The sequence below is a fragment of the Erpetoichthys calabaricus genome, chromosome 7, assembly GCF_900747795.2.
Source record: "Erpetoichthys calabaricus chromosome 7, fErpCal1.3, whole genome shotgun sequence".
Lineage (NCBI taxonomy): Eukaryota > Metazoa > Chordata > Cladistia > Polypteriformes > Polypteridae > Erpetoichthys > Erpetoichthys calabaricus.
Genome location: NC_041400.2, coordinates 68,053,108 through 68,077,928, shown reverse-complemented (window position 1 = coordinate 68,077,928; position 24,821 = coordinate 68,053,108). Strand labels below are relative to the sequence as shown.

The following is a 24,821-nucleotide window of genomic DNA, read 5'->3' as shown; positions in this document are numbered from 1 at the left end:
CTCATGTGCCTTGGGTGAACTGTAGCTTGCTCTAGTTGCCAGAGCAATCTTTCTTATTGTTAGTGGGGATGTGGTACCCAGGTTTGACATCTGTTGGGCTATTGTAATGGAGGTTTTAATAGCCCCCACTTTGCTGTGTCTTTATCAGAGCTGCGGATATCAAAAGCCTTTGCTAAACTTATCGTGGATATTTCTTATTTTCTGATTTGGTCTGTTGGGCTCCTGACTTTCGCTTTGTCCTTCTGACCTCAATTTTAGTTTTCCACACCAGCTCCAAAATCTTTAAAGAACACTCTTCATTCCTTTTATGGTTGGTGGAAAGGAAAACACAGGGATTGGTGGCAGGATTGGCATGCTAGTCGCTGCAAAAAACCTCACACTGTTCCATTCCATTTGAACTAGTGTGGTGCTGCGGTGTCACACATTACACAAATGCACTCGGGTCCTAATTTGGGATCCCAGTGCATGCTCCCAGCTTCTGTTTCTCTCTGTTGGTGGAAGAAAATGAAGGGAGAGGCAAGTGATGACCATCTGGATGTACCCTTTAATCCAAAGTAAGTTGCAGTGAGACCTAATGAAGGGTCATGTTTCAAGAAAAAAATAATAAACCTTATATGTTGACTACACACGGGACAGAGATACGGCTTACATAAATGGAAATGACTCAAAGCACTTAAGAATTTTCTATTAACTTTAATTGGAGGTATTTGCCATAATGCTCCCAATGCGTGCTTTTGTCTTGCTTGAGGAGGCTGGGAATGAGTGCTCATTTATCACCCATTAACTCATACTTCTGTTTCCTTGTTTTAAATACTGGAATGGAGTTGGAATGGAATCGATGCCGTTTTATCTAAGTAATATTTTTATATTTTTTTAAGCAACCGGAGACTTCTCCACTAAATAATGTGAAGTCCTCACCTCACTGTATTTCTTTATTGAAAAATGTGTTAAATATTTGTTGTTCTTGGTTAATCCATATAAATAAAATTGCAATCTGTATGTCTGGGTTTATGTTCGCCAATTATATAAAAATGGACAAACTGATTTTCACTAAATTTTGCATGTGTGTTGTAATTGGTGAAACTTAACTCAAAGCCTATATGGAGATAAAGATTGTACAGGACGTGATGCAAATCAGAAACTGTTTTTTAAAGGGGAACTGTAATTCCCATCATACAGCATGAGAGTGTTGGGACTGATAGGAGGACACCATTATCAGCACACGTAAAGTTTTGTTCTGGTCAAAGCAAGTTCTCATCTAAGATTGCTGGCACAACAACAATTTGGCTGAAAGTTTAATTGTCTCTCTGGATTACAGCTTTGTCTGAGTGTATCATTTTGTCTTATTGTGGGTTGTGTTTACCCAGGTTGAATTTCCAAAAGACAGTTTTTCCTCATTTATTTTCATCTGGACCACTTTCTGAGAAACATACTGGTCCAGAAGTGGTATAGTGTGTTGCCAAATCCTTAAGGAGCAACATTCCTTTCTATCAACAGCCCCCAAAAATCTCCAAAGCTACTTTCAGGTGAATTTTGCAGTTATAAAATGGCATGTGAAATGAAGTTCAGCACCAATTTTGTCAAACTGTTTGCGAAAGGAAACTTGTCTGTTTCACTTACAACTATGTATTATTTTGTGATACTATATTATAAGTGGGTTTAGAAAATGGATGGATGAATATTATACAGTACATAACCTATGGTGGGTTTATTGGGGCTGCCGGAACAGTGGCAGCCTGCTCCATGTTGGTCAAACATGTAGACAGGAATTTCATTGCACTGTGTGCATGTGACAATAACTCCAAAATTAACTGATGATACTAAATACGAAACAAAAACAATATAGAGCTGTAATATATATTGTGGTGGATGGCCAGGACCCATACCCGGCCGGTACGTCCCTTTGGCACTGGATCCGGGGGAGCAGCTATGGGATGCACATTACGTCCCCTGGAACACTTGGTGCTGCATCGGGGCCATAATTATGTTACACTGGAGCTCATCAATATTGGGCTCCGTGGCCGCCACCAGGTGGAGCTGCATGGCTTAACGAGCCCGTGTGGACTGGGAAGCAGCAACACCTGGAAGTGCAGCCTGAATTACGTTATCACCTGAAGCACTTCCGGGTGGGCTATATAAGAAACCAGCAGTAACTAAGCCAGCGTCGAATGGAGGAGGATAACGCTTGCCAGGAGGAGGAGGAGGAGGAGGAGAAAGAGAAGGAGAAGTAGAAGGAGGAGGAGGAGGAGGAGGAGTAGTGGTGGTGGTGGTGGTGGTGAAGCGTGTGTCTTGTTTTGGTGCTTTGCTTTATTTTGTTTGGTGTGCTTTTGGGACTGTGTACTGCCTGTGGGACATGGGGAAGACTTGCCCCACAGGTAAAGAAAAATCTTTTTGTTTAGTTTTCACGTGCCTCCGTTGTCAGTCTGTATCAGGTTGGGTGCCTATATAGCGCCTTTCACAATATATATATATTAAACAGGGTGTTTTGTATGTTTATGTATTTGTATGTTTTATTGTTCTATTTTCAATGTAAATGAAGGGGTAATACAATCGCAGTCTGGTGAATTTTGACCTTTCAGGGTACCATAGGAATGCAATACTGGAAGTGATATTTAACAAGGATGTGAAAAAAAATATTTTGGGATGGATGAAAATAGGAGAAGAACGGGTAAAAGGTGTACCTGGTAGATAGAATTTTATTTGCTCCAGGGGGAAATTTGAGAGAGGAGAGTGGTATTTTCTTTTGTTGGAAATAAGCATTAATGAGGATTTAATCTACAGGAACCGAGGAAAAGGAATACACAATGTGGATTTAAGAGCACTGTGAAGACCTTTTTTTGTATGTGACTGTGGACTTAGGTTAATGCTCAGTGGTGAATTTGCAGCAGTGTCAGATTTAGTATTATTTCTTTCAATTATTAAGCTTTTAAATGGATGGGTACTTTTAATAAGTCTATTGCAGTAGTTAGTAAAGTGACTGCTTAAAATTATGGTAGTGTCTTGTGTCATTTGTGTGATTGTTTGTAATTCTGCACATTTCCATGTTCTGTTAATTTGGTAATTCTTACAGAATGTAAAAATAAAACATGATAGAGTACATTGTTTTGGGTGTGGAATCTATAGCAGTTGCCATAGTTATGATTTAAAGTCTGGAAAATTCATAGTTATCAGAGAGCTAGTGTAGATGACGGATAGGGCACTTACATTTCAGACAGCAATGACAAAAGGGTCAACATTTAAAAAAACACATAAATATTTGCTATCTTGTGGTGCTGGACCAATCAATGTAGGCCTTAGGACAGCTAAGCTCACAAATCTAACATTTGTCTTATTTTGTTATTTTTTAAGATGTTCAGGGTTTTTTTTATTGTTTCCTGTTAGTGTTTATAGAGAAAGGAGTAGCTGTACTTAAAATTTAGCATGAAATTTATCTTGCTATCTGCTTTATGTGGAATTTAGAACCTTGAGATGGTACATGGATTCATGAGGATGTCAGACTTTCAACCCAAATAAATAACAATGTAGAAGACTGGCAGTAGATTAATTCAATTTCTCCAAATTTGGTAGGAAGTAGAATGCTAGACAGATCAGAAGTTAGGAAGAAGCCAGTAAGACCCATCCCTTAAATATTTACTCACAGAAGGGATGTCCTGGGCCACTAGAGAAATTTCTACATTAGCGTCCTGGTAAAGAGACAACGTCATCCCTGACACTAGATGGAATTCAAAGGCTTAGCCTAAAAGGAAAGCCTTAGAAAGTGATTTAACACTTGCTCCATTGAAAATGAGTATGTCTTGAGTCAAAAGGACAGGTTCTGGGCAAAGGGACAGTGGTAAAGAGAGAGAGAGAGAAAGGGGCAGTGGAAAATGAGAAGAGAAAGTGCTTTGGTGGCATATTAGAGCTAAGGAAATGGGAAAAACATCTGCTTGGCAGTCAGGGTCAAAACCTGTGTGTTTTCATTTCTTTTGCTACTTTTTTGTACTTTGTATAAACCTCCACTTTGTGGTTTAATAAGCAAAATCGCTTTTTAATACTTAGGACTCCTTGACATTAATCCTGGAGGTAGAAAGCAGTCAGGAATTTGTTATTCTTTTACATTTATGTTTTGTTTAATTAGAAACCAGGTTCCTTTGTATTCCAGATCATAAAGCAAGAAAAAATAAAATGGCTCACCAGTTTGAAGATGAGTCTCCTGCATTAATTTATTGAAAGCCTTTTCATTGTCCAACCTTAACCTCCTTCTCTCTGATGCAAGAGAATATTCAACATGATCTTCTTGTGTAGGAAGGCATTTGACTGGCTTTAGAATAATCTAAAAATAGACAGATAAAGATGTCATAGAATATATCAGATAAAAGAACATTTATTTTCCATGTATGTTGAAACAGTCTACCACGGTTAATGGATTTTGCTCTGTGTTTATTTAGTATGTTGGTGTGAGAATAAATTAAAGTCTGTCTCACAGAAAAATGTTTATAAAATGTAACAAATACTCTTCAATTTTCAGGCATTTGCAATACAGTAATATTACTATGTATTGCTGCTACATTCAAACTTTTGCCATCCTTTGTTTTGGCAAGAGCAGAAAATAATGAGAAAAAAGTAACACTTCAATTAGAGCAGGCAATATAATATCTGTGATTGCTGGTATTCCAATATATGCAAATGTACCCATTATCAAAAGTCTTCATTTCAATCTACTAATATTCTTCTTAAACACAGACACACATCTCTTTTCTACACCGGTTTTAATTTGTATAAGATTGCAAGTGGCTAAAATTTGTCCTGTTATTAAATGTACGTAATTACAGCAAAACAGCCTCTCTCTTTTCAAAAACATTGACTCTTTATACAAGCTTCAGATATAGCTTTCATAGCCACCACTTCATCACAGGACACAAGTACAGTACATGAGAGGTAAAGTGAAGCGAATGTTTTTTGCCAATATACTTCTGGGTAAAAGGGAAAGGAAAGGAAATCTGAAATAGCATACTTACTAATGAAAACAAGTTGTGATGAACTTAGATACATCAACATTATTGTTACTGAGATCATTTGATGTTGGGGGCTTATATACAGTATCATACATACAAAACTGCCTGGTCTGATTAGACCATTGATTTATGTATAAATAATAACGTATATTGACTGCTCCTCTTAATCCATACCCATCTTCATAAGGCTCTCTCTGCTGCCTTTGTGATTGTTCAGAAGGGTTAGCTCTTGTGTATCCCTGTGTGGCATAGCGGGTCCACAGCTCAGATCAAAGGCCACTTTTTAAATAAATAATCGCCGCACTCGCGGCTTAGAGAGGGGGCATGGTAGTGTGGCCAAAGCGGTTCCCGGGTGATTCGTGATGCTTACGGTCCTCGCTTAAGTGCACAGGTGAAGATTCATCCGCATCCGTAATTGGTGCCAGGAGCTGCTGATTGCCACACCTGATCCACATCCCCAGAGCATATAATAGAAGCGCGAGGCGGTCAGGAAGGGGAAAGGAAAGAAAGGAAAGAAAGTCAAGAGAGAGAGAGAGAGACAAGAACATGAGGGGAGGTTAAAGGAGAAGGATGCAGGAAGGAGAAAGCCGGTGCGTGAGAGCGAGAGCAGGTTGGATGGTAGGAGAGCCCCAGAGGAGTGTTTGGTCAACTCTCGGAGGGGGCAGAATGAAGCGATCACTCCAGCTGAGCAGTTTGAAGGAGCTGGAGTGACCGGTAGTGGAGTCGACTGGTCGCTGAAGGAAGCGGAGTCATGGAGGCTTTGGGGGTGTTGAGCCCCAGTGTGAGCATCCTGGCCACTGGAGAAGGATCCCAAGTCTCGGTCCGGCTGGAGCCTGATGTAGCCGGGGATCGGAGGGCTACCGGACCAGAAATGATGGAGCTGCATTTTCTGGTAGGGTGACTCCCCTGTTGCGGGGCCCATTAGGGGAGAAGCAGGGAAGTCTCCAGTAGTAGAACGCACCTGGCTTTAGTTTTAAAGAAAGACTGCCTCCAGCCATTGATTTTAACCTCGGTTTTTAACACTAGAATTACCAGAGCTTACGAAAAAACTTGTAGATCCGGCCCACCTTAAATCGCTTCTTAAAAACCTTCTCACCTCTCCGCCAGCGTCTTTTGTCATCTAAATGTACTGATAAAGACAAGCTGCCAGCAGACGGCTATTCCATCCCCCCAACGACTTAGAACGTAAACAAGCTTTTCCCAGCTCATGCCTTGATTGATTATCTGGGAGTGAAGTGGAGTTTTAGAGTAGAAATAATAGATTGTTATTTGGAACACACGCATTTCATATGTGTTGAATGTCTACAGTAATCTGTGTAAACACATTGTTAAAACAGAAACGGTTTACAATATTCTAGTAGCAAATGACAAAATGTAGGCATAAACTATATAATGTATGAAGCCTGAAGTCCAAATATCAAAGAAACACTTTCACAAAAGGTACAAAAAAAAAAAAGCCACCGCCAAAAAAAGCCGCCTTAGTGTGCGACTTTGACACGCATTAGTTATCCCTGCTTCCATGGTGCAACAGTATCAGTTGCTGACTGGGAATCCAAAGGTCGTGAGTTCGATCCTGCACAATTCCATTTTGAGAAGTGTTCTTATTTTCACTATTTTAGAATAAAAAGATACATTTGATTTCAGTCTGTAACAGCCGGTGTAATTTATGATATTTGTAAAGGTTAGCTTTATTTTTTTAATTCACTTTTCATTGTCTCAGTCGCGTTCAGGATACTTCTCTACCGCCCCCCACCTGACACTGCTGTTATCACATAAAGACGCTCTATAGTTCTGCAGTGTATCACGATACATACAACCGCGTGTTTTTTCCCCCAATATTGCCAGTCCCCACGTATTGCTGTATGCTGTTTCTTTTGTACTCCCGGACATGCAGAGGAAAGCCTAGTAAAGAGCAGTAACTTAGCGCTATATGCAATCATCAGACACTCCCCATCTGATACTGCTGTTTTCACATAAAGACGCGCTAAAGCTCTGCAGTGTACTGAAGTGTCTGCATGCACTTTTCGTGGCATTATACGTGTATTTTTTGAGTATGCCCATGTAGCTCAAACACAGGAACATATGTTGATGTAAAAGTATAACAAAACAGGTTTGAGGGAAAAAAAAAAAAAACACTTTCTTCAAAGCTGGGAATCGAACTCACGTCTCTGTAGCACAACAGGGCTGTTGTGCCCCAAGTCAGCAAACCGTAGCGTTAAGCCACGGAAGCTGTTGTAGCATCCTTGAACCTTTTGTGAAAATGTTTATTTGATGTTTGGACTTCAGGCTTCACAGATTCTATAGTTTATGCCTACATTTTGTAACATTTATTACTAAAATATGAAAAAGTTTCTGTTTTAGCAATGTGTTTACACAGATTACTGTAGAAACGGAACACAATGCATGTATTCCAAATAGCGATCTATTATTTTCATTCTAAAACTCCAGCAGTTCAGTCTCTCCCAGATAATCAAACAAGCCATGAGCTGGGAAAACTTAGTGAACGTTCTGCGACGGTGGGGGATGGAATAGCCAGCTGCTCGCTGCTCCTCTTAATCGGCACATTTAGAAGACAAAAGAGAGGTGAGAACGGTTTTAAGGTGGGCCGGATCTACAAGTTTTTTCGTAGACTCTGGTAATTCTAGTGTTAAAGGATTTTTTTCTATTGTGTTTTTAACCTCCACCCTTTCACCTGTTTTTATTGGATTATTTATTTGAAGATTTGAGAGACACTGCACATATTTATTTGAACACTGATTTGGTTTTGTTGATTTGAATAAAAGCACTTTTGCACTTTTTGCACCATCCCCTTGCTTTGTTGTGTCTCACTGTCCAGCTCATCGGTGACATTACTGACAATGTCGGGTTCGAGGGCTCCCAGAAGTAAGATGGGAGCATGGAGCAGAACCCGCATTATCACACCCTGTAATACCCAGTAGGTCGAATACCTTATAGAGGGACTGCCTCTTCATTCCACAGTCATCTTATATCTATAGGCCTGGCACTATGCACAGCAACCTTTTCCTGCAGCGGTCCTCCAACAAATCCTGCTGCATGTCTCTCTTTCTTTCATACACCTCTTCCATTTGGTATTTCAGGGGATTGTCAGTACCATCATCAACACCCATCTTGTTAATTCAAACAGCAGGACAATACACCATATTGTTGTGGTGATGGATAAAATTGTGATGCCCAAGTAGCCATCATCCTTAACACCTGATCATGGCACCAATAATATTGTCCTGTATGTTATGTTATAGCAAGGTTTTACTCCCTGGCTTATGTTTAATATTTATTGTTTTTTTATTGCTTTAGTATTTTTCATGTTTTTTTTTTTTTGTTTTCATGTAATTTTTGTTAAAATTGCTACATTTATTGATTATTAAGTATTTATATATTGCATATTTAAGTTTGAATCTTTTCCTGGTGTTTAGTGGATGAAACCAAAGAGTCAGGACACAATAACATTGCTATTTTGAGTCCACTCTCAGTCTTTATATTGAGGTTGAGGAGATGTTCACAGTAGTGTGTCTCTGGTTTTTATGCAGCAAAATCCTTCTGTAAGTATCACATTGGTTTTTGTGGTTTACTGAACTTTTGCTAGTGTTTATTGGATTTTGCTGTTGGATTGTGAATTTGTACCTGTTTGTAATGGAGTAAAGCCTCTACCAGTTGAATTTGGGAGGGATCCTTTAAGGCTTGCTTTGGATATAGCTCCAGCACATGGCTCTTTATTTATGCAAATTAGCCATTTAGCGTTGCAGGTTTTTTTGGTTTTTTTTAAACATATGCAGGGTGGAAGGCTGGACTACTAACTGGGTCTTGACATCATGAATGCCTGAAGAAGCCTGGCAATGATCTATAGCAGGGGTAAGCAACGTCGGTCCTGGAGTGCCACAGTATGTGCAGGTTTTTGTTCCAACCCAGTTCCTTAACGAGAACTCAATTATTGCTGATGAAGCACATATTGCTTAAGTGACATTTTAATGCTTCATTTTAGTGGTCTCGCTTGTTAAGGTTCTCCAACCTTAATTGCTTATTTCAATCTTAAACTGCTGCATTCAGTGTTTTAATTGCTCCTTATTAGCAATAAGATGTAAAAGACAAAGCAGCCAGCAGTTCTCCAGCTAGCTTTTTTCCAATTACATCTGTGTGTGTTCATCATGCACGGTTTGATTTAATAAAACACTTAATAGAAAAATGTGACAGACTGAAAATGATCTGTTTTAGGCTTCAAATCATTTGGATGATATCCTTGGAAAGGAAAAAAATCTACGATATAAAAGCCTTACATTGCACAGACTAACAAGCCATAAAATTAAATAAGGTCTGAGATTGGCAATGATTGGTTTCTAATTAAGCAATTGGGTTGGAATGAAAACCTGTAGCCACTGCGGCTCACCAGGACCGACATTGCCTACCCCTGTTTTACATCTTATTGCTAATAAGGAGCAATTAAAACACTGAATGCAGCAGTTTAAGATTGAAATAAGCAATTAAGGTTGGAGAACCTTAACAAGCGAGACCACTAAAATGAAGCATTAAAATGTCACTTAAGCAATATGTGCTTCATCAGCAATAATTGAGTTCTCGTTAAGGAACTGGGTTGGAACAAAAACCTGCACATACTGTGGCACTCCAGGACCGACGTTGCCTACCCCTGATCTATAGTATGCAGGCATGAAAGATGATGTCATGCTGGCCTTGCAAAGCTGGACACTGGAAAAAAGTTTGTCTAAGCCGGCTGCAAGGCAAATGTACAAGAAAATATTTGGCGAACAAGGTCACTGGCAAATACAACACTATTAAAAATAATAAAAAATAAAAAATAGGGAATTCAAGCGCAACAATCAACTATCAGCACACAGTAACATTTTAATTCTATCATTCCTCCTAGTTTGGTATCATCAGTAATTTAACCAACTTGTTTTTATTATTCATATTTTGTTCGCTTATATATATTATAAAGAGCAGCGGCCCCAGAATTGACAAGTGAGAAGCATCAATTTTAGCATCACCTAATTCTCAAAAGGTTCTTCTCACTGTAACCTTCTGTTTCCTGTGTTTGTGCAAGTTTTGTACCCACCTATACACTGTGCCCTGAACTCTCACTTGTTTTAGTTTGATCACTAACCTTTCATGTGGTACCTTTTCAAAAGCTCTTTGAAACCACACATTAAGAAACTAAGGTGGCATTTAGCAATACCATTTTTATCATTTGCTAAAATGATGTTATGTGTTTTCTTGATTTTTATTAACAAGTAGCATTGGTCATCAATACAATATAATGAAAGCCCCTTGTTCTGCACAACATGGGCTGTATTGTACGGTGTATTACTGATGCTCTGTTTAGGAGCTGATGAATTTTTTGATTGCATGTCTGTGAAGCTTTGCTATTAGATACAATAGTGAATTTTAGAAGTGTGGTAATAATAATACCCCACCCTGGACCATCACATTGCTGTGGTAGTGGGCCTTGTTCACCTTAGAGATTCTCAGAGCAAGGTTGTGTGGAGCTTTGTGTTCCTCTTAGGTTCTCCCTTGGCAAACAAGTTTGGACTGAATGGTTAGACAAAGAATGGTCCACAATGACCATCATGACACTTCAAATTAAAAAACAGTGTACTCTGCCTGGGATAGGGTTACTGGGACCGACCTCGGAAGCCAAGCCTCAGGGTGGTATTTGCTGACAACCATTTGGTAGTCAGACAAGACACATAATCCAGCCTGAAATAATAATGGGGAGCTTTCTTCTGGGCTCTTCACCTGCAAGACAAAGGGTGAGGGTCAAGTGTGATGCAAGTTTAGTGACAGGGATAGTCAGGAAAGACTTCTAATGACTAGACCCTTGCAAAGGAGACTGGCATTGGAAACTTAGAAAATTATCTCTCTGAGAAACCTGAGTCAGTGTGGGCTGTGGAAAAGTACCAGCTAGATTTAATCGGTATCACCACCAAAAATAGCATGGGTTCTGGAATTAAACCTCTTGATCGAGGGTGGTCTGTGTCCTATTCTGGAAATCTGAAGTGTGAAAGGCCTTGGGTACATGTAGGAATACTCACAAGCTCCTGACTGAGTGCTGTGCCATTGGAATTTTCTCCAGTGGGTGAGAGGGTTGTCACAGAGAGGAAAACTCTGACTATTATTTGTGCATATGCACCAAATAGCTGTTTGGAGAATTCAGCCTTTTTAGAGAAAGTGGGTGTGGTACTTAAACAGGTGCCATCCATTGACTCAGTAGCCCTACTTGGTGACTTCTATGCTTACATCTGTAATGATGGAAATACCAGGTGGGACATGATTTGCAGGAACAGCCTGCCAGATGTGAACCAGAATAGTCAGTTGTTGTTTGATTTTCGTGCTAGTCATGGATTGTCCATTACAAACACCACATGCAAACAAAAGAAGGCTCATAAGTGAAACTGCTACCAGGGCTGAAGGTCAATGATAGACTTCATAGCTGTGTTGCCTGACCTGAGGCCTTTGTTTTGGATGCTCAGATAATGAGAGAGGCAGAGCTGTCAACTGATCAACACTTGGTAGTGAGTTGGATTCTAAGATTTGGGCATAAGCTGAATAAACCAAGGAAGTCTTAGACAAGCAGTTCTGTTGTCCTGGGAATGTCTGGCTGAGGCTAACGTTTATGTTGAGTTCAACTCCTACTTCCGAGAAAACATCTCTCATGTATAGAGTAAGGTTACAGACAATGAGTCTGATTGGGGACACTTCAAGACTTCAATGGTGGAATCAGCTGCTAAAAGCTGTGGTTTTAGGGCAGTCAAGGCATCTTGTGGTGGCAGCCCCAGGACTAGAAGGTGGATATCAGAGGTGAGGTAAGCTGTCAGCCTAAAGAAGGTGGCCTTTAGGGATATGCTCTCTGTGGGATCTCCTGACTTGGTTGAAAGGTTAAGACAGGCTAAAAGGACTGCTACAAAAGTAGTTATGGAAGCAAAAGCCCTAGCATGAGAGGTGTTTGGAGAGACCATGAAGAAAGACTTTTGGCTTTTCTGGCAAACTGTCTCATGCCCCAGAAGGGGAAAGCATGACCTTGACCAGAATATGCTAAGCAGGGATGGAAAGGTGCTGACATTTTCTGGGGAAATTGTCGAGTGATGGAAGGATAACTTTGAGGAATTCCCCAACGCAGTGGACATCCCCTCCTGTCATTAGGCAGCGCTGGACATATCTGGTGGGGGGTCCTATCACTGTTTCTGAAACCACTATGGTGGTCCAAGACTCCATTGTGATAAGGCTGTTCATGTGGATGAGATCCAGCTGGAGATCATGAAAGAACTGGACTGGTAGTCTGGTATGGTTGTAACGGCCGACCCCTTTTACCCAGCCGGCAGCTACACTCCCAAGACCTGTGGCTTGGATAATTGACTGAGAAATAACCTTACTATCAAGCCGTACTTCTTACCAATTAAACTTTCCCCCCCACAATCGACGGTGAAAAATATAAGCACACAAAAACAGGATGTAAAATTTAAACAGATTAAATGTATTAAGTAAAATGACATGCAAAAAACAGAAACATAAATATATAAATATCCCTCCACCCCAGCAATAACAAGACACCACCAAATATATATATATATATACAACAAAAACCCTCCCTTGTCCCTGTAACAAATAAACACACAACACGAATAACAACAATGAATGATAAACTGAAAATGAATGAGAACGTGAGTCCGGTAATAAAGAAACTGTCCTGAAAGCGGATGACTGAATTAGTGAAATTGCGATGTTTGATTCTCCCCGGAAAAAATGGAACAGCCTCACCGTGAATCCTCGTGTGTGTGGTGGATGATTAAGTCCTACCCCGGGGTCTCTCGTGGTGAGGTCCTTGAAATAAATCCGGCTGATGGAAAAACAAACTGGATGGATATGCGCGATGTGGACAATAACTGGAACAGTTGGCTCGTGGTCGTGAATGAAAAATCTCCTTCTCTCCTCTCTCTTCCTTCTCCTCCTGCTGGCTTATATAGTCCTGTGACGGCTGGGATTGATTGATTGTAAACAGGTGTTTTCCAGGTTTGCGGCTGTGGTCTCCTTCCATCATCCGCCCCCCTTTTCGGGGACGGCATTAACTGATGCACATAAACAGTAAACGGGACAATAAAACAAGACGCACTCAGTACTGACATTTAACACTATGTGGCCCCGCTACATGGTGTTCCCTATATTTAAGAAAATCAGTCTCCTGGTTAATGCCTGTTCAAGGGTGCTAGAAGGGAGACTCCATCAAATGTTTGAGCCTTAGACATTTCTAGATTTGGAAAAAGCATGTGACTGTGTTCTTTAGCATGTGTTGTGGAAGGTGCTACAGGAATTTGGCATAAAATAGTTGTTCTGTTGTGCTATTCATTCCCTATATGAACACAGTGAGAGCTGTGTTTAACTACTTGCCATTAAGTGAAATTTGTACCCCAGGGTTGTCAGACTCCATCAAGGCTGTGTCTTGTCAGCACTCCCATTTGTGGTTTCAAGGACAGAATATCAAGGGGCAGCCAAAGATGTGAGCATGTCCCTTTTGGGGCACTTGGGGTGGCATTGTTTATGCAGATTATGTCGTCTTCTTTGCCTCATTTGACTGTAACCAATGGCACAATCTCAAGCAATTTGCTGCTGAGTGTGATGTGGCAGTGATGAGGATCAGCACCTCCAAATCTTATGTCATGGTTTTCTCTGGGAAAAAGTGGATTACTCTTTCTAAGTGAAGGGGAATCAACTGTCCTTTGTCCTTGTGATGGAAGAGGAATGGAGCCGTGGCCAGTGTTCTGCAGGTACTGTACCAGACTGTGTCAGTGAGTCAAACCTCTCAGTTTAGCAGTCGGTCTATATCCCTGTCCTCAGTGACTAAAGTCACAATATTTAAGATGGCTACTCACACTGAGCAGGCAATTGAAATAAATTATTAATTCAGGAAAGACTCGAGCAAAGTTACTTCTCACACGATAACCATTATAGTTCTGGTTTAAAATTCTTATTAGGTTAATACATACAGATTTTGGTGAGCATTTTGGTTTTGGTAGTAATTTCTGTCCTTCTGTGTAATAGACATTTGATTTGACTCTTGGCTTTATCCTTAAAAGAAAGACTGTAGCGCATCAATCATAACTCAATCATAATACGTATACAGTATAGCAATAGAGTGGACATTGCAAGCCAATCCATCTTCGAAAACAATTGTTTTGCTAAAGCTCAATATCTTTTAACTTAACCATAAAATAAGCAACTGGAGTAAAAGCTTTTTTTTTTTCTTTTTTTTGAGCAAATGAATGAATGTTTGATTCAGTATTAACTTTTGTTTATAGATTTTATCTTTGTCTTCAGTATTTGCATCTGTTGATTTTGAAATTTGTAGTGCATTAGTGTTGTGATTTTGAACCTTTTTACTAGATAAATAAGATCTGTTATATTGTGAGGAATCAATTGATTTAATTTCTGGAATTTTTGTATGTTTATTTTAATTTGTTTATTAATGCTTTATTTATTCTGTAAACACACTATTTTGTATTTGATTTTATAAGGTGGCAGAAATTTTGAAACAAACTCCTGTTTATAGCTGCTCTGCCTGTCGCCAGTCATGTGACAAAGATCACATGATATACCATGTCATCATTCTCTGACTACATAAGACAGCAGCACACAAGTAGCTTCCTGTTGTCATATTAGTCCAACAAAGTAACACATTCATTGACGTTCCTTGAGTAATTAAGGTTAAACAAAACAAGTTATTTAGGAACCTTTTGCAATGTTAATTTAACATTGTTTCTGGTTTAGTGTTTTGGCTTTGGCAGTTGGTTTGATTTTCTTGCCTAGTATTCTGACCCTTGCCTGTTTTTTGACCACTGTACTGCTGGACTGGTTTAATTTCTCATTTTGTCTCCTGGTCATTTCTTTTGTTTAATACAATTCAATCCTTAGTCTCAACCTTAACAGTAGATTTTTTTTCAAATATAGTTGTTGCATATCACGGCCATCAAGAGAAATTTAATTTAACTGTATTATGCTTAACAGATAATGGCACATGTGCCTTGGAAAAGCCCTTTGTGAAACTCATTTAATTTCATTTTGTTCACAAATAAGTACCAAGTTTCATGTCTGACACTTTTTTGAGATATGATAGAAATTCCTGACAGGTTTAATGTTTGAAATTTGACACTGGACTGCTTTACCAGTGAAACATTACATTCAAATAGAATGGTACAATGATAACTTAAAGGTAAGGTAAACATGAAGGACAGAGATGGTTATAGACTTAGGAAGGAGAAGAAAACAGTTTCATTTTCTCAAATATGAGTGAGAAATACCCCATAAATATCTGTGAACTCTGGAAGGGGATCTGTTGATATTTTCTGATTGTGCTTCATTTACTATTTAGAAATTCCATAAATGGCTGTTAATTTTATACAGTATGAACTGAATTACTTCCATGCTAACATTTCTATTTTAAAAATCTGTTTTGCCAAGTGGTTGGTCCAGAATTGATTTACTATAATAAATAGTTTAATAAATAGAAGTATGTTATCTTCTTAAAAATTCCATTTGGTTTTGACACAGCTTAAATGTCAGTTCACATACTGTCACAACATTACAACTGGGTGTTTCATGTATAAGTTAATAATTTGCACAGTGACCACTTCAGTCTATCCAAACTGGATTGAAATCCTATCACTCTTCATTCTGAGACATCATATGGAGCAGAAAAACAAGCCAATTTGTAAGGAATTGCTCTTCTTAAGTTTAGTGTACAGTTGCACTTCTAACAGATTCATACCATAACTTAGTTTTTACACCCATTTAAATATTCATTAATATTAACTTTAAGGGATATATATTATACCTTGGCAGCTGCAGCTGGCCTTGCAACAAATGTTGAATATCCAACACAGACTCTTTTCAAACTTCTACTCTGGACATCTTGTACTGAAACAGTGATCCCGACCTGGTAAAAAATGTGAGTAACATTGATAAAGTGAGTAACATTAATATGTTTTTGATACTGTAAGTTAGTGGCAGTTATGCAATGTTCAATTTATCACCACTCTGTTGTGATATTTTTTTGATGTGTTGACTCAGATTTTATGCTCATAATATTAGTGGTTGCAAATCAAAAGATTCAGGTTTCTTTCCACTTATCATTTCTAAAACTTGACCTTATATCTAAAGTAGGGGACCACCTGAGTTTCAATAGGCTCTCCTAGCCTCAGAGTACATCATATTACACCTCAAATCCTTACCAAAGATGGCCACTTAAATTTCAACATTCCTGGGTCTTACAATGAAAGCAGTAATGGTGAATTAGAAACCCAGGTCTGATTTTTGTGTAAACTATTTAGTAATACCTTTCAAATTAATTATATTTTCTTAATAATGAAAACCATTAGTCCCAGATTAACACACTGCATTCAATACAAAAATTCCAACAAACACAATTGTTTCAAAATAAAGAGAATTCCACATCAGAGGCAGCTGGAAAGTTACATAATACATGGACATTTTGAGGGTCAGGAACAGAGAGAGAGAGAGAGATGGGCAAATTTAGAAACTGGAAAACTTGCTTTTAATAAATTCAATAAAATAAGAAAGAAAGAAACTGAGAATTTCTCTGCATGCCAATTATACATCCGATGTTCCTCAAAAGAGAATCTTTCCCTGGAAGAACATGTCTCTGTCATTTCAAAAGTTGGTGCATCACAAACATTTGTATTAATACAATGCATTGCATTTATCATTCCAATAGATGGTGCATCACAAACATTAACACTGTTTTTAGAATCCCATACCAAATGGGATATGATAGAGACATGGTGCGCTGCAAACGTTAACGCTGAGGTCTACTTTAATTATTTAGATTTCAACCTGTCTTAGATGGATAGTACAGCTAGATAATAAAAACTGGACAACACAATAAAGTTCAAAATTCAGAATCAATGTCTCCAAGACGGGACAGTTAATTTTGTGAGCCAGAATGTTAAAGGCCTGAATCACACATTAAAAAGAAAAAGTATTCTCTCACCTAACAGGTCTAAACGCTAAAATAGTATTTTTACAGGAGACCCACTTATTAAGCAAGGATCAGTTCTGGCTGCAAAAAGACAGGACTGGCCAAATGTTCCATTCCAGCTTTACAAAAAAAAAAAAAAAAAACTAGAGGTGTGGGAATTCTCATACATTGAACAGTCTCATTTGTAGTATCAGATGTTGTATCTGATCCTGAAGGGAGATACATCATTGTTATGGGTAATTTATTTAATTATAAAGTGATTTTGATAAATGTTTATGCACCCAATGTGGACGATAGGGAATTCATCCAAAATCTATTTGCATCCATTCCCAATGTGAACACTCATAAAATTAGAATGGCTGGGGATTTTAATTGTGTTTTAAATCCAGACCTAGATAGGTCTCCTGCCACAGGGGCGATGACATCTAACACTGCAAAGACAATTCCACAGTTTGTAACTGACCACAGCTTATCAGACCCCTGGAGATTTCTAAACCCAAATTCAAGAACATATTCCTTCTACTCGCCAGTGCATCATTGCTACTCAAGAATTGATTATTTTTTTTGTAGATAACCATTTCTTGCCTATGATTAAATCCTGCAAGTACGACGCTATTGTTATTTCCGACCATGCCCCTCTGATCCTGGAGATAAAATCATTGTGCCCCACATACTCATCTCGCAGATGGCGTCTTAACCCACTTTTATTAGCAGACGAGAACTTTACAGAAATTATATCAAAACAAATCAGTTTTTTTCTAGAGACAAAATATATCCTCAGAGGTCTCTGCAGGAATACTCTGGGAAACCCTGAAGGGCTTCTTAAGAGGACAGATTATCTCATATCTTTCCCACAGAAATAAATTGGAAACAAAGCAGGTATCAAAGCTAACCAACGAAATTACTAGAATAGATCAAGAACATGCCAGGTGTCCAAGTGAAGCTCTTCATAGGAAAAGGCAGGCTCTGCATTCAGAGCTCAACCTCTTAACAAACTAAAGAAACCGAACAACTCATTTTTAAATCAAGACATCATTACTATGAACATGGAGAGAAAGCTAATAAGCTTTTAGCTCAACAAATCCACAAGCAAGAAGTTCGCAATGCAATCCCAGCAATTACCAACACAAACGGAGACATAATCATGACCATAAAAATATAATGCACACATTTAGAGACTACTATAAATCCTTATATTCTACTGAGTTTAAAGAAGACAAGACACAATCTAATGCATTTCTGGATGCATTAGAGATACCACAAATAGATACTCTTAGTGTAGAGGAATTGGATAAACCTCTGGTGCTACCAGAATTACTAGATGCCATAAAGTCACTTCAGAGTGGGAAAGCAGCAGGCCCCAATGGCTACCCTGACGAATTTTATAAGAAGTTCTCCACTCAGCTAGCTCCCCTCCTATTAGCAACATTCACAGAAGCTAGAGACAATAAAATTCTACCTCAAACTTTTTGTCAAGCATTAATCACTATCTTTCCTAATCAAAATAAGGACATATTACAATGTGCATCATACAGAACAATTTCACTTCTGAATAATGATGTTAAGATACTCTCCGGCACGGTGGCGCAGTGGGTAGCGCTGCTGCCTCGGAGTTGGGAGACCTGGGGACCTGGGTTCACTTCCCGGGTCCTCCCTGCGTGGAGTTTGCATGTTCTCCCCGTGTCTGCGTGGGTTTCCTCCGGGCGCTCCGGTTTCCTCCACAGTCCAAAGACATGCAGGTTAGGTGGATTGGCGATTCTAAATTGTCCCTAGTGCGTGTTTGGTGTGTGGGTGTGTTTGTGTGTGTCCTGCGGTGGGTTGACCCCTGCCCCAGGATTGTTTCCTGCCTTGTGCCCTGTGTTGGCTGGGATTGGCTCCAGCAGACCCCCGTGACCCTGTGTTCGGATTCAGCAGGTTGGAAAATGGATGGATGGAAGATACTCTCCAAAGTCCTAGCTAGAAGGATGGAGAAAGTGCTTCCTTCAGTAATATCACAAGATCAAACTGGATTTATTAAAGGCCGGCACTTAGCATCCAATCTTCGACACCTGTTTAATGTAATATATTCACCCGCAAAGTCAAACATCCCAGAGATTTTATTATCCTTGGATGCAGAAAAAAGCATTTGATATGATTGAATGGAACTACCTTTTCACTACATTGGAGAAATTTGGGTTTGGCCCGAACATTTTTGCATGGATCAAACTACTGTATACCAATCCAGAAGCTTCAGTTTGTATTAACAACATTAATTCAGACTACTTTAAACTAGAATGTGGTGCCAGACAAGGATGCCCCTTGTCACCATTACTTTTTGCAATCGCCATTGAGCCACTGGCAGTCCACTTTCAAAATGCTTATGAGATAAAGGGGCTTATCAGAGAAGGACTTGAACAGAAAATTTCTCTATATGCAGATGATATGGTACTGTATATATCAGACCCACAAAATATTGTGCCTGCAGTCCTAACGGCACTAACAGAATTTCAAAAGATTTCTAGGGGTAAACATCACAAGTAAACATAAAGCTCTTTATCAACAAAATTTTGCTGTCTGTATGAAAAAAATCAAGCAAGACTTGCATAGATGGTCAACCTTTCATCTCACTTTAGCTGGAAGAATTAACATTGTTAAGATGAATATCCTCCCTAAGCTTCTCTTTTTATTTCAAAATATTCCAATATACATCAATAAATTGTTCTTTATGAAATTAGATTCAACCATAACCACATTTATTTGGAATTCAAAACATCCACGTATCCAAAGAGCGACCCTACAAAGGCCAAAGGTAGAAGGTGGCATGGCTCTACCTAACTTTCAATTTTACTACTGGGAAGCAAACATATTAAAACCTGGACATTGACACAAATAGATGAACATATGCAGGAATGGTCTGCAATAGAAATAGAATCCTGAAGTTCATCTTTATATTCTTTGCTTTGCGCCCCAATAAATGCAAATTATCGCCAATATACTAATAACCCAATAGTGCTTCACTCACTCAGAATATGGAACCAATGTAGGAAGCATTTTAAGATAGAGCATCTTTTATCGGTGGCACCTCTGCACGAGAACCACCTTTTTCAACCCTTGCAAACATATGCAGTTTTTGATGTCTGGAAAACATTTAGGATTAAATCACTTAGAGATCTGTACATAGACAACGTCTTTGCATCCTACGAACAGTTAGATTCTAAATTTAACTTTCCAGCAACACATTTCTTTCACTATCTTCAAATTAGAAACTTTGATAAACAGAACCTACCCAATTTTCCTCATTTCCCCACCTCCCTCTATGCTGGAAAATATATTCATCAGTCTTCAAGGACTTAGACAACATCTCTGCAATTTATAAAACCATTTTACAGTCCCTCCCTTTCAAAGATCCCAAGAGGACAATGGGAAAGGGATCTCTCCCTCAACATATCAGAAAAGGAGTGGAAGGTAACAATGCAGAGAATTCACTCAAGCTCCATATGTGCAAAGCATACAATTGTTCAACTAAAAATTATATATCGAGCACATCTGTCTCGCTTAAAATTGTCAAAAATGTTTCCAGGGCAAGATCCAACTTGCAAACGCTGCAATCAAGTTCCAGCCTCACTGGTCACATGTTTTGGGTCTGCACCAAATTAACATTATTTTGGACCAAAATTTTTAAATGCCTTTCAGACAGCCTTGGTGTCATAATCCCACCTAATCCACTAACAGCTGTGTTTGGTGCACTTCCAGGTGGGCTTAAAGTGGAGAAGGACAAACAAATTGTAATTGCCTTTACTACACTATTGGCATGGAGACATCTTGCTCAACTGGAAGAATCATAACTCTCCCCTTTTAAGTCAGTGGGTAACTGATGTTATATATTATTTGAAATTTGAAAAAATAAAATTCTCACTTAGAGGATCTGTGCAGAAATTTTTCCAAACCTGTCAGGATCTTATCAATAATATTTTAGAATAAGCTTTTAAAGCACAGAGGAAGCAGATTCTCTCCCTATTCTCTTTTTTTTTCTTTTTCTTCTCCATTTATCTATATTCATTTATTAATTTATCTATTTGCTTATTTTTACTAGGTTTAAGTTTTATTCTGCTGCTCATGCCTCTCTTTCTCAAGGGTGGGGGTTGATTTGTTTTCAATCCTATTTTGTAAAATTGATCTATTTGTATGGAATTTTGGTGTGAGTTGAATAAAATCAATAAAACATTTTAAAATTAAAAAAAAAAGTTCAAAATCAAAAAGCCAAGACAGAATTAAAATAATATGGAGCCATAAATTGTAGATGTTGCCCATGTAAGCTAATGCAGCACGTAAGAGACACCACCATGAAAGCTTTCCTGTTTTATGTTTCTTGCCCCCATGACAACATAATAACCATTGTATAGCAACCGGCACAGAAAGTAAGAACTGGTCCAAATAGCAGACACAATGAACGTGATAATGGGAAAAATTTGACTAATTCTTAACATGAAAGGGGGATGGCCAAGGGATACACCCCTGACCACTGCAGGCATTAAGAAGGTAATGAGACCAATGTCCCAGGCTATAATTAACACCACATGTGGGTTTTCTCCAAGTGTCTACCTTTTCTTCAACTTTCCAAAAGATATGCACATTAACGTTAATTGGCAATTCTGCAGGAGCGACTGAGTGTACCTGAAATGGTCAGCCATCCCTTAAAGGGGTTGACAACCCCATTATCAAAAAACAAATAGATATGTAAGCAGCAGCTGTATATATTTAAATAAATAAGTACGAAAAAACTCATTTGTGACTCACTGTGTACTCCTGAACAATTTAGTTAACCAACGTAAAAAATCTAAATGTGAACAGTCATGCCATGGATCTGTGTGTATAAAGTGCTCCCAGTAAAGGGGAAGATGCTCAAAAAATTAACTCCAAGTATGTAAATATTTTGATCACATATCAGCATCAGTTACACAGAATTTGATTAGGTTTAAGCTCAGTTACCATTTGTCAATAACGCTACTCAATTATGGCATTGTATCACATATTCAAAAAATGGTGTGAGCTGGACAGTCAATAAACTTATAATATAATTATACTGTTACATTTTTAACATCAGATAATGGTAATTTTCAGTGTACCTTCACCAACAGTTATTTAAAAAGTATTTGTTGTAATAATTTTTGTATAGTTTCTATACTTTTCTAACAAAAAATTAAACTTTGTGCATGAAATTGCAGAGAGAATACAGAAAAAAATAAATGATTGCTGTGAATATCACTGGCAGACGTCCTCTGACCTGATTCTAAAGCCCCAGTCAAAGTCAATGCATGCACAAACTGTAATTTGCTGGACTGCAAACACAGTCAGTAGACATGAGTGCATATTCTGTACAAAAGATGGTAGCATACTCAATAGTCTGTCCAATCTTTGGATTGTAATATCTACTGTAAAAACATCTTCAGATGGGGAAAGATAAGATTTTTGGCTTCTTTTTCTGTTTGATATTGAGAATTGGTTCTGTGTTGGCCTTACCTATAAAGTGAGTACACACTAAGACCATTCTACAGGTTAGATGTTGGTTCCAGCTTTGGCATTTCTGCCTGTCGCACCTCTGTCAGTGCCCTTGGGTCAGCTGCAGGGTCATCAGCTGAAGGGCTGCCATTTTCAGATGTTTCATCCGCTACTCCTGGTGGGAGGGCACACTGGGGATGTCTCCTTGTCAACCCCTGCAACTGCCTTTACATGGGTATTTGTCCCCAAACGTTGTTCTTCCTCCAAAGCCACAGCCAGTAGCTGATTTTCTCTGCCTCCTCACCCAGCTGGCTTTCCATAGGTTTGACTCCATCAGCCCAGCACCATGGAGCAGGTGAATTACTGCTTTGCTAAAAAGGCCAGGCAACTGACCAGCCTTTGTCTTGGCACTCCACTGCCAACTCTGTGTACTTGAGATGTTTTCTTTCATGGGCTGCTGCCTCTTTAAAGAGGATGGTAAGTTTTATCATGAGGACAATCCACTGTAGACCACATAATAATATCACTCTGGAGCTTGGTTGTTAAGATCTCTCTCGGGAAGACTAACTGCCTTCTGAGGTGCACCAGCATCTGCCATGCTTTGCCTGGCCTTCATATGGCATCTCTCTTATGTGCAGTTGCTTGTGACATACTGCCTTGCTTGATGAATGTTGTAGGGTGAGTTTTGCTTCTTCTGGGGTGCGATTTTCTGCTACCCTACATTTTTTGTTATTTTTATGTTACAATTCAAGGGTCTGTATGGGCCTACTCTTAAAATATCTTTCATTATTTTAATAATACACTTCAAGGGTCTATATAGGCCTACTCTTAAATTATTCATCTAACACTTTTGATTTTACTGTGTACTCCTCAGTTTTCTCCTCTGAAAGCCTCTTATTTCCTAGTTCACCCATTAACATCATTTGCTCCTGTGAACAGATATTTCTTTTCGTCATGAAATCAACAGGATGCTGGAGAGCTCTGTAGGTGTCGTAATTACTGTAGGTTTCAGCTTATTATGCTAGTAACATACAATCAACTTCAGAAGAGAATTTTTATTTCTAGGTCTTTATTCACAAAATTCCCCCCTCTTGTGTGCTTTCTCAAAAGTTTTTTCTTTGTTTTGGTGAATATTGCGCTTAGGAATTATTAAAAAACGCATTCAAATATCTGGCTCAAACAGATTGGTGGCACAATCCCACAGTCCTTACATATACTCTCCACTCTCTTTATATGTGAATTTTGCTTTCTTGTTATAATATATTCAACAACATGTTTTCTATGTTTTCATTATTTTCTTGATTGTTATTCTGTTATTCTTTTGTTGAGCAAAATACTACTGATTTCTTCCAGCTATGTCTAATTAGAGAGGGTCAAGGTAGCATATTTTAGCTCAGACATCAAATTTTAAAAGTATTTATTATTATATGGTACTTGAAACATTTTAAATATGTCCTTTTTTGCATTTGAAGTTGTGAGCACAAACCATCTCATTCAAACTGAGCTGCCATGCAAAGCTGAAAGTTTGTCATGAAGATCACTCTAGATGAGCCATACAGTAACCTTGGCAACAGTAATCATCCAGGAGTCTGAGGCAGAAACTGGCTAGAGAGTTTCAAAAACATGTGCCATCCATTTTGTGTTTGGACCACAGATGGCAATCTGTAATTTATAATCAGATTTAGAAACTGAAGAGAAACATTTACCCGATTGCCAACATTTCATTTGAGCAAATAAACGTGGTTACATAAATAACAAATTTTTTTAAGAAAATTGACTGCTAATATCAATTGCCATTTTTCTTTATTTTTAAAATTATAACATTACTACAAATAAATATTGCATTATTATTATCAGAAATTATCAGACATTACCCTCCATCCATCTATTCATTACATGGCTGAGTTTAATAGCAGACTTACAGAGTAAATTGCCATGTAAAGAGCTTTTGCAGTGCACATCAGTGTCATACTGCAGAAGAGCAGAATTTCAGTCCTGTAATTTCACATTTAAACACTGTCACAGTTCACTCCAGATACTCAGAGCCTATCTTGTTCTCTTTCTACAAAAGAACTAAAAGTGAGGACTGGAAAGACCAAAAACTTCAGATTCTTGACAAACACCTTAAAGGTGAAACCAGAAGATAAGAGGGCCTAATGTAACTTTCGGAAAATCCATAATAAATATACTATATGCCACTTCCAGTCATGCCATGTTATGCACTATCTATCTAAACCAAAACTATGTAAAGTTCATTATATTTCTTCAAAAATGAAAGGCAGCTGGATACAAATTTGTGAATGATTAAAGTGTGTGATTGGAGCTAATTATTG

The 24,821-nt window shown here is 38.6% G+C and overlaps 1 protein-coding gene across 1 annotated transcript in view; it reads right to left on the bottom strand.

Annotated features, from left to right (window-relative positions):
* Positions 1-24,821, bottom strand: part of LOC114654272 (acetyl-coenzyme A thioesterase) — a 176,614-nt gene that overhangs the window by 100,416 nt on the left and 51,377 nt on the right. Inside the window, exons 4-5 of the mRNA XM_028804705.2 lie at positions 15,847-15,948; positions 4,174-4,312 (exon numbers count right to left, since the gene is read on the bottom strand). Coding sequence (XP_028660538.1) covers positions 4,174-4,312; positions 15,847-15,948 — 241 coding nt within the window. The remainder of the gene's footprint in view (positions 1-4,173; positions 4,313-15,846; positions 15,949-24,821) is intronic.